The 15026-nt window shown below is 41.9% G+C and overlaps 2 protein-coding genes across 2 annotated transcripts; both read left to right on the top strand.

The window, feature by feature from the left end:
* Positions 1-382: 382 nt before the first annotated feature.
* On the top strand, positions 383-1847 carry LOC123406819 (peroxidase 1-like). Its single transcript, XM_045099930.1, has 2 exons — positions 383-724; positions 881-1847. Exons 1-2 carry the CDS (start codon positions 503-505, stop codon positions 1709-1711), a joined length of 1053 nt encoding a protein of 350 aa, XP_044955865.1. The 5' UTR covers positions 383-502; the 3' UTR covers positions 1712-1847.
* Positions 1848-10564: 8717 nt separating this feature from the next.
* On the top strand, positions 10565-11939 carry LOC123406803 (peroxidase 5-like). The gene is made up of 2 exons (XM_045099929.1): positions 10565-10858; positions 10982-11939. The coding sequence occupies exons 1-2, from the start codon at positions 10637-10639 to the stop codon at positions 11801-11803; spliced, it is 1044 nt and encodes a 347-aa protein (XP_044955864.1). The 5' UTR covers positions 10565-10636; the 3' UTR covers positions 11804-11939.
* The last annotated feature ends 3087 nt before the right edge of the window (positions 11940-15026 follow it).

Raw genomic sequence — 15026 nt, 5'->3', positions numbered from 1 at the left:
TTTCGCCTGAGCTAAAGATTTGCAATAGGATTTCACGATTATTGGGATGTCGACCATGTGCATGAGTTTGTGTACAGGAGAGGTTGACTTGAGGATATGCAAGTTGATGCGAAATGCCTGGCTGGAATTCCATACAGCTTGGACACGTTCCAAGCTGAATTAGGCGGCGGCAGCTCACCTTGGACACGTTCCAAGTTGATTCAATCCGACGGATCGTGGCTGAAGAAGAGCACTAAGTGCATAATTGTCGTGCACGTTGGACCGATATCAATCCTTATCTTTTTTGCTTAGTTAGCAATTATCATCTGCATGGATCACAAGACGCATAAACATTCGCTGTGCCTAGCTTATTCAGCGAGTATAAATACAAGCCCTTGTTCAGCACAAGTAAATCATCCACAGCTGAGAAACATTTCATTCCTAGTCTGCAAGAAGTGACATACTCCTGTATAGCTAAAACACCACATTGTCCAGTTGCGAGTTCGAGTTGAAGAGGTCGATCATGGCGAAGCGTAGCGAGAAGGAGGCATCTCTCTCGGTGATCGTGATCGTGGCCCTGGCCATCCTGGTCGTTCTCACGGCGCAGGTGGAGTCGGCGGCGGCCGCTGTTAGCTACGTCAACCTGGAGGATACTGTGAGGAAAGTAGTGCAGGAGCACATGAATATCAACTGGGGCTTCGGTGCCGGCCTCCTCCGACTCGTCTTCCACGACTGCTTCGTCAGGGTAATTAATTTACAGCTGCTCTTACTACTTACCGTTACTGTTGTGGTGGTTTATGAAACACACACTATTGGATTACTACTAGATCACGAAACAACTGCCAAACTAACCCATGGCATGCCTTGTACGAGTACTAACACAAGTACGTACCACCTGCAGGGTTGCGATGGATCCGTGTTGCTGGATAGGACGCCCCAAAACACCAAGACGGAGAAGGAGTCGCCAAGCAACGGCGGCCTGCGTGGCCTCGAGGTGATCGACGCCATCAGGGTCAGGCTCGCCAAGGATATCGGTGTCACCGTCTCCTGCGCCGACGCCGTCGTGTTCGCGGCGCGCGAGGCCACCCACATCCTGAGCAAGGGCAAAATCGCATACGACGTCGACGGGCCCGGCCGCATGGACGGCATCGTCTCGTCGGCGGAGGACCCGGGAAAGCACCTCCCTGCCCCGACCGACACCTTCGATCTGCTCATGCAAAAGTTCAGGGCCAAGGACCTCGACCTGGTGGAGCTCGTCGCCCTCTCCGGCGCACACTCCGTCGGTGTCGCCAACGTAACGTCGGTCATACACCGATTCGGAACTCCAATCCCCCGCGGTCAGATGAACCGCATGTACGCTGGTGCCGTTGTAATTGAAATGGGGACGGACGGTGTGGTAGAGAACAACGTCCGTGACTTCAAGCCTGCCAACCGTGACACCGTCGCTGGTTACCAGGCCAATGGGGTGGTGGACTTGAACGCGGTGGGCTACCTGGACAACAGCTACTACAACGCCAACTTTCAGAACATGGTGCTCTTCAACTCCGACTGGGAGCTGACGACCAACACAAGCGCGAAACAGCACATGACATTGTACATGGACGCTGACAAGTGGAGAGCTGCCTTCGGAAAGGCCATGACCAGGCTCAGCAACGAGCTCAAGTCTGAGGGGCCCCTTTACGAGATCGGGAGCAGGATGACATGCAATGCCACCAACCACATGTCCTACTGAGCGCGCCTCAAGATTTGAACGTTTGCCATGCATTTAGTTTGCTGATGATGATGAATCTTCGCTTATTATTACCTTTTGATTTGATGTTCTTTCTTCTTCTTTTGAACTCACCTTTCGATGTTGACTCTCTTCGCTACACATGTGTCAACCATACGCTTTATTATTACGTTTGATATGTACTCCTATATAGTGTAATAACTAGGGGAAACGCTTAATATCATACGGCTGATACGAGAAAAACGCCAGACCAATGATGCGTCGTTGATTCATACTTGATCCCACGGTCAAGAGACTCCAGCAAAAATCTTCTCCTAATCTCCCCATGTTTTAAGCTGCTAGGTTGGCAGCTTCCCATAATCCCTCGCATGATGCCCAGATCGCATCTCCTAAGTTCGTCTCTACAACCTCCAACCCCCGCTATCCAACGCGTCATCCATGCTCGCTCCGGCAGCGTTGGCCAGGTTGGATCCCTCCGGCCGCCCAGCTCTCCATGCGCCTCCCAGTCTACCACACGTGTTGTTCTCCACTACGTCGCCGACGAGCCTGTCTCTCCGACGTTTCTCCATGATCCATCTTCCCTCCACACAGCCTCCACCAGCATAGCCATCTTGACCAGATGTGCTCCTCCACCCCCACCTTTCTGCCTAGGCTTTCAACAACGATGCACTAGGATACATGTGGGCTCACCATCAACGGTCAGGGATCTATGTTGATATGTCTGATTGCTATTATTCAAATTGATTTGTGTCCCTTTGTGATATTTCCAATTAGTTTAGACTAAATTCATTTTCAGATAATAAATTTCTGCATCTAGATATCATTTTCAAGACTGCTATTTTGTATTTTCAATTTTTTTCTTGCAATACATCTCACATTCTTACTATGCCGTGATACCAAACAATTATTGGTATATAACATCCATGCTTCCTATGTTAATATGCATCTTCCATGCTACATATTTACGGATGGAATATTGAATCTTTGCCATGCTTCCTATGAGCTTCTCATCTGTACATAGGCTTCGAGCCATTGAATTCTAGTTTGAGATGCATTGCTTCGGAATATCCATGCTTCCGAATCACCAATAAAGATCATTGCTTGGCATCAATGGTACCTAGTTTTTTTCTTGCTTCTCATGTACATCACTCCATCTTGATTTAGTATATTTGTTTCCGGTTTGTGGAGATTTTTATCTACTTTTAAACAAACATGCTTCATGATATTTATCATCGCGTCTGTTTGCACAATTTTTTCATTCCATATATCCCATCCGACACTATCTTCCTCGCCGTTTGTACCACTATGTTTCCATGATAAACAAACTTAAGATGACAAGAGTTTCAAGCCATTTGCTAGTATATGTAGTTGTATGCTTCCATCCACTTTTTATTGCTTCAAAATGCCAAACTATGTGCTTCGGCGATATAGTTGTTCTTTCAACTAGTTCGCGAAACTTTCCTTGCTTATATGCTTCCAATCAAACCTTTTATTGCTTCCATGGAACTGATGTTTTATTTCAGGCTATTGACATGTGCTTTTGATATCGTTGGAAGCAAAACATACTACATTTTGAAGCACCGCATAGACGAGTGTTGCACCCTCCTGCACGAAGATAATGAGCACCTTGGCCGAGAAGCCACCCCAAAAACATCGACTTGATGGTGATTTGTCACATCCCATACAACGACAAGTAGAAAGCTACTATAAGAAAGTATCAACTTGTTTGAGCATGTATTCCATTCAAATTATTTGTCTACGGAACTATGGAGCAAAAATTATGCCCATGGAAGCAAACGGCTAGTTTGTTTGAAGCATGTATTTTTGCGATAGTGCAACTAATTTTCTCTCTAGATGGACGCAAATTACTATTTGGTTGGAAGTGACTCCCTAGTCAATGAAAACAAAATAATACAGTCCTTTTGAATGGATGGAAACACATTAATATTTCACTCGAAGCAATTTTATAGTTGACAGAAACAAAAAAAAAATTGATGTGTTTCGTATAGCTCGGTGCAATTCTAGTCGGTTGAATCAAGTTTGCTTCCATGACAAAATGTCTCGTCAGGTAGAACACAAATTTAGTTCAAATTGAAGCAAAATCATTCACCATTGACAAAAACTCTCCGATGAATGGAAGCATATTTTTTTCTAAGAAAATGGACTGTACGAGAACGTCATGCATCAATCTCCTTGGTTAGGAAAAAAAATTGTGGATGAATTAATGGGTAAACTTACTAAAAGTATGCAAAGCCGTTACAAAAGCAAATAAATTTGTAGAGGGACATGCTAAGCGGAACAGTAGAGGACGCAATTGAAAAAAAGGAAAGAAACAACTCAGCGCTGACCTTTATACCAAATCTAACGGTAATCACAGCTTTAATCGTACAGTCATTGACTGGTCTGAAAATATGCTAGAGATCAGTAGTCTGACCCCTAGTGATGTCCAATAACTAGACCAAAACAGCAACGTCTCACTTCGTTCCTTCATTTGCTGGTCGCACGTGTATTCCATCTCGGAAAAGTTGTGGCTACACCACAAAAGAGACTTTTGCCCTTTTTTATAGACTAGCACATGTGTTCTTGCGTTGCAACGAGACTATAAGAAAAATAAATGGCTGTGCACTCATGGGAAGATGCATCTATGTTCTCGCTTTTTCATTTTTGTCTTAGGACCTTTCTACAGTAGTGAACTACTTTCACCAAAACATCACTCGTCATGCCTCTACCCCTGTTGTGACGCCCGTACGAGGATGTGTTACACCTTTTCATTCAATGTCCACGTGCAACTCGGGTTTGGCTCGACTTGAGGTTTGCTCAATCCCATCTCGATAGACCTTATTTGGGATGTACCCTCTTTACATGATTTCGACAACAATAGTTCGTTTTCTGTGGTCCTTCCTATCCTTTTGAACATTTGGGAATCGAGGAACGCTTATGTCTTTTGTAGCAAGGGCAAGATACACCATGCAAAGGGCTTACCATTACAAACATTGTTAATGATGTATCTGTTTGGATTTGTAGATTCAATGTCCATCCTTAGGGCATTTCTAACCGAACGTGTAAAAATAGTGGAGCATCCGATGGAATAAAACCTTAATGGAGTATATTTACTCCACTAAGTTTTAGCCGGACCTAGCTGATCTCCAATATTTGACAAAGTAAACACAATTGCATTCATATAACCAATCAACATGTCCGCGTTGGGCCGGCGGGACACCGAATAACATTATGTACTTCAGATTTTGAGATCCGTTTTGGCCCGGTGGGTTTCTGATGTTTTTAGTCCCACCTCGCCGCCCTAGGAGCTAATCGCCCGGTTTAAATAGTCGGGTCGTCCAAAAGCAATAAACTTTAGTCATCATTGTACCCATTGTGAAGCATATGCATTGTTCACAGAGAAGATTTGTAGAAACGGTCTATCTCCTTCACAAATGAAACATTAATGTTTGCACAACTCTTTTTGAGTCACAAAATATGTTTACACTGCTCTTTTTGAATCACAAAATTAAAATCTCTTTTATTATAGTAGGGCATCAATGTACATGAATGAGATGAACTTGATCCTCCGCTCTATCACGATTAATGTGTATGCGGACAAACTGTGATCCACTCCTAGGCAATTTGCCAAACACTTGCGAAGCGGTGCTGGTGCACCACCGGCCGGTGTCGGCGACGCGAGTGAATGACCTGCTATGGCATGCAAGCAAGGCCAGATGCGACGTCCGACAGAAAAAAGAAGAAGGTACAAAGCAATCCGATGAATCAACAATGACGATGACGACGACGTTTCACCTTAATTCCAGCGACATGGACGAGGCCCAAACGGATTCGACGTCGGTTAGATGGGCAGCAGGGGCAAGAGAGGCAACAAGGTAAGATGGGACCGACAGGCGATTGCCGGGAGGCACGCTGTCGAAGATGTAGGGCCAGGAGTGACGCGGGGGAGAGGCATGCTTTTTACTCTGCCGCCGAGCATTTGAGTAAATATTGAAAGAAAGTTGGGACCGAAGTAGATAATTTATTTTCTTACGATGGAATGTGGATATGCTACGTGTCGGTTAGAGGAATGAAATCGCATTTTTACTCCTATAACCTGTTATAAGAGATCCGTTAGAAATGGCCTTAAAAGATTGTTGTCGTGTCTTCATCCTAATATCGCTCCTCGGGCGCTAGTGCAATTCTACAAGCCCGAAGAATAAGTTCAGGGCCCCCATGAATGCCAAAAAAAATGAAAAGTAACGACAACAACAGAGGCGGACGTACGTTAAGGCTGGTTGTAATGGATAGATCATATACTAGTATCATGCATATGATATCAGTGTATGATACCACATTCGTAATGTATAGTATCATATGTTAGTATTATAGGGTAGTTCAATTATTACCATGCAAGACACATAGTAGCACATTATTCAATATGATACGGTATCATAATACGATACTCAACCCTCTCTTTCTTCATTTAATTCTATATCACTTCATCGAAATTGCTTAGTTGACATGCATTGTACTACCTATGATACTCCCATTACGGGCAGTCTAACCCAGTGAGGGCAAATGCCCCCACTCGTTTTTTGGGCTCCATGGTACTAGGCGCATATTATATTGTGTTGCCCCCACTCAGCTCGCATCCTTTGCCCCCGCTCATTTAATTTCCCTGGCTATTTCCTATTTCCAAAGCCCATATGTTAAAAAGAAACAACATGCGACAAGGCCCAATCATGTACAAATAGCCACCAGGCTTTGCAGAACTGGGTGCCGGCTCTTTACACAAAGTGGAGGGAGGCGTCGTCTGTCACTCATGAATCGCGCGAGATGCGGTCGACTGCACGCGATGCGAGGCCTACCTCTTTCGCCCAAGTGAGATGCATCAAGTGGCACCCTAGCCATCCCGCCTTTAAGCTACGGTGGTCGACGTCGATCCGCGTTGTATCCTCTCGTAGGCCAGGCGGTCTGCCGTTCTCTGATCGTTGTGCCCTCGATTTCTCAAAGTAAACCCTAAGTACAGTTCATCTTTACTATTTTTCTTCTAATTTTGAGATTGTCCTTTTCCTCCAACTTTCAACTTAACTTTTTCGAGGATGCAAACTGGGTGCTTCGACTTCATATACATAGGAAAAAGTAAAAATAGAGGGGTCAGATTTATTAAAAGGGAAATAGGCCAAAAATGATAGAGAGATGAGAAAGAAAAAACAACTAAGTCGTCGCCAGTCCATCTAAAAGGAAAAGAAGCTCATGGAGAGATTATTTGCAAATTCTACAACCGGGAACACACTTGAATTAGTTTATTTGAACAAACTTTCTTCGGATCTGTCTAAAAGGGAGATAACTAAATATTTCGTTTGCTTTGTAGAAAAAGAATTTTTGGATATTATCCCTAATGTGGTGATAGCTAACTGATTTCATGGAAAAATTTGTCAATGGGATGAAAGGGAAAGAGGGGGTTGCTCAAGATTATTCTTCCCTATATTTAAACATGTTAATTATACTCTAAGGAAATATATGATTTAGTTTCTTAGTCAATATGTGCATGCTTGCATAGTGGTGTGGTTAGTTCTTCTACCTGATTAAGCCATTAGTTCATAAACAAATCTCTTGAAAAAAAACCTATACAACTTTGCCCCCTCTTAGTTTTCATCCTAGGTCCGCCCCTGAACGACAAGATAACTTTGATTAAAGTTGAATATTTTTCTGTGGGCATTTTGAAATAAGTAGCGTGCAATTCAGATTACTAAGATTTGAAGGAGGAAAACTAGGTGTCGGCAAATCCGCGAGATAATCACAAAACGATGCAAGTTGATCTATTATATATGCAGATATATAAGGAAATTCGTGGCAACTTGCATGCGCTATTGTTTAACGTCCCTAGCTAGGCATAATGCAATAGATCTAGGTATTGTCATCTTTGGTATGCAATCCATAAGTAGCTCTCACAATAGATTCATTAGGTTATTTTATTTTATTTCTAGGAAAGTGCTCCATGCCTTTCCTTAATGGAAATTGGAATCTAATATTTCCTTTCCTCATATCAATAATTGCACCAATCGTTCTAAGGGAACGTCTAGCAAGAATAATAGGACATGTAGGATTGCAATCTATATCAAGAACAATGAAATCTATGGGACTACATAAGATGGGACCGACGGGCGATCGTCGGGAGGCACGCTGGCGAAGATGCAGGGCCAGGACTGACGCGGCTGAGAGGCACGCTTTTTACTCAGACGCCGAGCGTTTGAGTAAATATTGAAAGAAAGTTGGGACCGAAGTAGATAATTTATTCTCTTACGATGGATTGGGCATATGCTACGTGACTGTTAGAGGAATAAAACCGAGGAATAAAACCGTATTTTTACTCCTATAACCTGTTAGAAGAGATCTGTTAAAAATGGCCTTAAAAGGTTGATGTCGTGTGTTCACCCTAATATCACTCCTTGGACGCTAGTGCAATTCTACAAAACTAGCCCGGTGATTCAGTTCAGATCCCCCATGACTGCCAAAAAATGAAAAGTAGCGATGACAACAGGGACGGACGCACTCAGTGGGGGCAAATGCCCCCACTCGTTTTTTAGGCTCCATGGTACTAGGCGCATATTATATTGTGTTGCCCCCACTCAGCACCCATCCTTTGCCCCCGTTCATTTAATTTTCCTGGCTATTTCCTACTTCCAAAGCCCATATGTTTCGTTAGAAAGAGAAACAACATGCCACAAGGCCCAAACAGATTAGACGTCGGTTAGATGGGCAATAGGGGCAAGAGAGGCAACAAGGTAAGATGGGACCAATGGGCGATCGCCGGGAGGCACGCTGGTGAAGATGCAGAGCCAGGAGCGACGCGGGGGAGAGGCACGCTTTTTCCTCAGCCGCCGAGCGTTTGAGTAAATATTGTAAGAAAGTTGGGACCGAAGTAGATAGTTTATTCTCTTACGATGGATTGGGGATATGCTACGTGTCGATTAGAGGAATAAAACCACATTTTACTCCTATAACCTGTTAGAAGAGATCCGTTCGAAATGGCATTAAAAGGCTGTTGTCGTGTCTTCACCCTAATATCACTCCTTGGACGCTAGTGCAATTCTACAAAACTATTCTGATAATTTAGTTCAGGTCCCCCATGACTGCCAAAAGATGAAAAGTAACGACGACAACAGGGGCGGACGCACTCAGTGAGGGCATTTGCCCCCACTCGATTTTTGGCCTCCATGGTACTAGGCGCATATTATATTGTGTTGCTCCCACTGAGCTCGCATCCTTTGCCCCCGCTCATTTAAATTTCCTGGCTATTTCCTATTTCCAAAGCCCATATGTTTTAGAAAGAGAAACAACATGCGACAAGGCCCAATCACGTACAAACAGCCACCAGGCTTTGCAAAACTGGGTACCAGCTCTTTACACAAAGTGGAGGGAAGCGTCGTCTTTCACTCATGAATCGCACGAGATGCAGTCTGCACGCGATGCGCCGCCTACCTCTTCCGCCCAAGCGAGATGCATCAAGCGGCGCCCTAGCCAGCTTGCCTTTAAGCTATGGTGGTCGATGTCGATCCGCGTTGTACGCTCCTCGGCCAAGCGATCTGCCTGATCGTTGTGCCGTCGATTGCTCAAAGTAAACCCTAGGTTCAGTTCATCTTTACTATTTCTCTTCTAATTTTTAAATTGTTCTTTCCTCCAACTTTCATGTTAACTTTTTTGAGGATGCAAACTGGGTGCTCCGACTTCATATAGATAGGAAAAAGTAAAAATAGAGGGGGCAGATTTATTAAAAGGGAAATAGGTCAAAAATAGATAGAGCGATAAGAAAGAAAAAGCAACTAAGTCATTGCCGGTCCATCTAAAAGGAAAAGAAGGCTCATGGAGAGATTAGTTGCAAATTCTACAACCGGGAACACAATTGAATTAGTTGATTTGAACGAACTTTCTTCGGATCTGTCTAAAAGGGAGATAATTAAATATTTCTTTTGCTTTGTAGAAAAATTATTTTTGGATATTATCCCTAATGAGGTGATAGCTAACTGATTCCATGGAAAAATTTGTCAATGGGTTGAAAGGGAAAGAGGGGGTTGCTCAAGATTATTTTTCCCTATATTTCAACATGTTATTTATACTCTAAGGAAATATATGATTTACTTTTTTAGTCAATATGTGCATGCTTGCATAGTGGTGTGGTTAGTTCTTCTACATGATTAAGCCATTAGTTCATAGACATCTCTGTTGAAAAAAAAAACCTATACAACTTTGCCCCCTCTTAGTTTTCATCCTGGGTCCGCCCCAGGACGACAAGATAACTTTGGTTAAAGTTGAATATTTTCATGTGGGCATTTTGAAATAAGTAGCGTGCAATTCACATTACTAAGATTTGAAGGAGGAAAACTGGGAGTCGGCAAATCCGCGAGATAATCACAAAACGATGCAAGTTGATCTATTATATATGCAGATATATAAGGAAATTCGTGGCAACTTGCATGCGAGTACGTTGACCAATACTTACATATTTTGGTGGCGTAACGACACCAGGCGCTCCAGCTGATTAATTATCCAGACTCGAGAGATTAAGCTAAGCTAGCTGTGTCTGTGGCTGTGCTGCGCACCATGCTGCCTGCATATGCTTGCTTGGCCTGCATTTCTGGCATCGACTGTATCCAAACAGTTAATTAATTAAGCACGCGTTACGCCAAATGCTTGAACGACAAGCAGCAGCGGGATAGACTACTGCGTTAGTGCATGCAAGCTAACGAAGCCCGAGATCTCCGCCGCGCGTCCATGCATGCAGCTCTCTTCGTCGTGATCAACGTCACTGCGGGAGTGCGGGTGCTATATATACCCCTCGATCCCAAAATTACCAGACACACAGCACAACACACAACATAATCCATCTTGTGTATTCCAGAAAGAAAAAAAGGTTAGCAATATCCATCTCCAGATCGATCTACGATGGCGATCAAGCTCAGCGCCGGCGCCATCGTGGTGTCTATCAGCCTGTCGCTCGCCTTCTTCGTCGGGCACGGGCAGCCCGTGCTGGCCGACGGTGGCAGTGGCAAGAAGCACGATGACGTTGCTGACACGGTTAAGAAGGAAGTGGCCAAGGCCATGAAGAAAAACCGCCGCATCGGCGCCGCCCTCGTCCGGTTGCTCTTCCACGACTGCTGGGTCCACGTAAGTAGTATAAGCATCATCCGACAAATTTGCATGCCGTCGATGGCGGATGTATCTATCCATTCCATGCTAGTAGCTGGCTGCATGCACTTGGTAGTTATTTCATGACTGACGAACGTGCAGGGCTGCGATGGATCGGTGCTCTTAGACAAGACGCCGGACGGCGGCAGCACGGAGAAGGACGCGGCAAACAACATCGGCCTCGAGGGCTTCGACCTGATCGACATGATCAAGGGCAAGCTCGGCGAAAGCGTCTCTTGCGCCGACATCGTCGTCCTGGCCGCACGGGACGCGACGTACATCCTCAGCCGTGGCAACATCGCCTACCACGTGACGACGGGGCGCAAGGACGGCGTCAGATCATCCGCCGCGGCTGCCGATGCCGTCCTCCCTCCCTCCACATTCAATTTCACGCAGCTCAAGGCCAACTTCGCCGCCAGGAACTTCACCCAGACGGAGCTCGTCGTCCTCTCCGGCGCCCATGCCGTCGGCGTCGCCCACCTCTCGTCTTTCCGCGACCGACTCGACAATGCCACCGCCACCCCGATCAGCGTCAGGTACCAGAACGCGCTCCGCGACCATGTCGAGGACAAGACGACGGCGACGGTGCCCGACCCGACGGAGATGAACAACATCCGCGACATGGAGTTGGCGTTCCGAAACGCCTCCGGGTACAACGCCACTGGGGTGGACACGTCCAAGGCCGCGCGGGGAGTCCTCGACAACAGCTACTACCACGCCAACCTCCAGAACAAGGTGCTCTTCAGGTCCGACTGGGAGCTACGCAACGACACCACCGGCGCCGCCGGGAGGGACATGAGGGAGTTTAGGGACAACGCTGCCAGGTGGTACGTGCTGTTTGGCAACGCCATGGCCAAGCTCAGCGAGGTCCCTGCCGAAGGCACCCGTTTCGAGATCAGGAAGGACTGCAGAACCACCAATTAAAACTGCCAGGAAGTACGGCGTCCAAAACTCGATCATGTGCTGCGTACAGTAACGATTGGAATTCAAAAGGTTGCCCTCTATCTAAACTTGTACTACTCCGATATTCACCTCAAATAAAGGAGCCTGATAAGTGTCATCCGTCTGAGCTAAAGGTGGACCGGCCGAACGTTCTTCTGGTCATTCATTTCGTCATGTTAGCCTTTCTGTTTTTTCCATGCATGCACGCAAAGAAGAACAAAATATTTTATGTTAGCGATAATCTTTTACCTTCTTATTTTTAAATTGTTTTATCTTTTAAATGAGAAATTTGATTTAAAATTCATTTTTACCATTAAATCCGTCGTGACTAGACATTTAAAACTAGATCTCATACAGATATATTTCGATGACTTCTTCGATTAAAAGTTGTCATGCCTATTGCACATGAATTCACATGGTGTTTAAACTGAAGTTGCCACATACATTTCAGCTATTTTTTTCTTTCATGTTTAAAATAAATTTTGTTTTATTATGAAAGAGGAAATTAAGAAACTAAACTAGCTATGATGAAATACTAAAATTTGCAATGATCCATGAAATATTTTTACATGGTTTATATTTAAAAACAAATCTTCACCAATTACTTTAAATATGCATGCTCAATGACTCAAATTTAACATGAACAATAAACTAAAATTGTCATAGTAAATTAGTTAAATTAATTTGTGATGATACATGCACTAAAATTTGTCATAGTTCATATAAAAAATAGTTTTCAAGGTCAAAATACTAGAATTGCCATGGTCGAAATACTAAAATTGTCACGACCTATAAACTAAATTGCCATAATCTATAAACTAAATTAGCCATGATCCAGGAATTAAATTTGCTATGGTTAATGATACGTCCCCAACATGTCGATAATTTAGAAAGTATTCATGTTATATTTACCTATGTTTACAAATCTTTTTTATGATTTTGATGCACTTTGTATGATTAAATTGGAACTAACCCGGACTAACGTTGTTTTCAGCAGAATTATGGTAGTGTAGTTTTTGTATAGAAAATAAAAGTTCTCCGAATCGCACGAAACTTTTTGAGGATTTTTTCTAGAACAAATAAGAAATACTGGAGCGAAAAACCACCAAAGGAGGGCCACTTGTTGTTACCAAGCCAACAGGACATGACCACCGCCCTGAGCGCGTCCTGATGGCTTGGTACCAACCCATGGCTCTGTTTAGGGTGATTCCAACGCTGAAAAATCACACACACACACACACACACATATGTATAGGAAAAAATTTATCTACCATCGGTGGTAGTTATTATCACTTGTGTTTTGTATGTTGTATGTAGTATCTATCAAATTGAAGCATATGTACGCGTAGTATGTAGTATATAATAATGTTTAGGTACTATATATACTAGTTTTTGGGTAGTATGTATCATATTTTGTGTATATTGTTTTTTACGTATAAAAATATATGTATTTCACCAATATAATAAAAAACTATGGGCTAACTTGTAATTTTTTCATGTAACTCACCTTGAAAAATGTTATATATAATATATAAACATAATAAAAATAATAAATTAATATATATAGTACCGCATGATAGTATATGAAACATGTGACGTAACTATCCCTGGGTGGTAGGAAAATGGCTATGTACTCTTGGGAGCACGTACTCCCGCTCCTCATTTACCACATAGATGAGTATTTTATACCTCATTATTATTTTTAATATACTTCATTAATAATTACTAGATAACTTAAAATGAGTTTCATGAAAAAATTCATGTGAGTTTATATATTGTTAAAAGTTTACGTATATACTGCTTTATTTATAGGTGAAAAAGGTATATTATAAAAAGTATGTCGCAACTTATATTTTTTCAACAAAACTCATATTGAATTATCTTATAATATTTAATGAAGTATATTAAAAATTATAAAGAGGTATAACCAATGAGTATATGAAGTATATTAAGAATGGGAGTACATAAAGTTAGTATATATATATATATATATATATATATATATATATATATATATAGGATCGCGCTATTCGTCACCCTGGATGTGAAATAGTTATTCTTTATCCCCTATATTTTAACATCAATACATCATAGTTTTACGTTTCCTAAATTTTGTATTATTTTATATGTCAAAAGAGACCGTAAAAAACTATAATCAATGTAAAAATAATAATGTCACATAAAATTACGAACATAACAAAATAGTTCAAAAATTACTATAAATTCATTTTTTTTGGTCTTGTGACCTATATTTTTGTTTTTCTTTTGTCAAATTTTATATAGTGATTCAATATAAATGTAAGTATTTGTATTTCAAATGTAATTTATTTGTAAATTGATCGTAAGATTATCTCAGATGAAGAACAATCTATTCTGCATCCTGGATGATAAATATAGTTTATATATAAAAAGTCTATTCATCACCCAAGGTGTAGAATAAGTTATTCTTCACCCGAGGTAATCTTATGATCGTTTCATAATTAAATTACATTTGAAATGCAAATAGTTACATTTATACTCAATCATTACGTAAAGTTTGACATAAGAAAAACAAAAATATAGGTCACAAGACCAGAAAAATGCATTTTATGTATATTTTACACTATGTTTTTGTATATGTAATTTTACCTGACATAAAATATTTTATGATGTCTATATATTTTTTCTTACCGTCTCTTTTTACGTATGAAATATGACAAAATTTACGGAATGTAAAATTATGGTGCATTAATATGAAAATAGAGGAGCTGAAGAATAACTATTCCTCACCCATGGTGACGAATAGTCAAACTCTATTCATCACCCAGGGTGTAGAAATAGTTTATTCTTCACCCGAGATAATCTTACGATTACTTTACAAATAAATTACATTTGAAATACAAATATTTACCTTTATATTGAATCACTACGTAAAATTTGACAAAAGAAAAAGAAAAATATAGGTCACAAGAGCAAAAAAAAAGAGTTTATTGTATTTTTTGCACTATTTGTATGGTCGTAATTTTACGTGACATAAAATATTTTTACGTTCATTATATTTTTACAGACTCATTTTACCTATAAAATAAGACAAAGTTTACGAAACGTAAAATTACGGTACATTGATATTGAAATAGAGGGGGGTGAAGAATAACTATTCCTCATCCAGGGTGACGAATAGTTATATATAAAGGATAGCCGTTTGGGGCACCTAGGTGCACAGGCA

The sequence above is a fragment of the Hordeum vulgare genome, chromosome 1H, assembly GCF_904849725.1.
Source record: "Hordeum vulgare subsp. vulgare chromosome 1H, MorexV3_pseudomolecules_assembly, whole genome shotgun sequence".
Classification (NCBI taxonomy): domain Eukaryota; kingdom Viridiplantae; phylum Streptophyta; class Magnoliopsida; order Poales; family Poaceae; genus Hordeum; species Hordeum vulgare.
This window is presented reverse-complemented; position numbering and strand designations above follow the sequence as displayed.

Coding starts and splice junctions, on each gene's coding strand:
- LOC123406819 (XM_045099930.1), top strand. CDS start 503: ATGGCGAAGCGTAGCGAGAAGGAGGCATCTCTCTCGGTGATCGTGATC. Junction 725..880: donor TCCACGACTGCTTCGTCAGG/GTAATTAATTTA, acceptor TACCACCTGCAG/GGTTGCGATGGATCCGTGTT.
- LOC123406803 (XM_045099929.1), top strand. CDS start 10,637: ATGGCGATCAAGCTCAGCGCCGGCGCCATCGTGGTGTCTATCAGCCTG. Junction 10,859..10,981: donor TCCACGACTGCTGGGTCCAC/GTAAGTAGTATA, acceptor ACGAACGTGCAG/GGCTGCGATGGATCGGTGCT.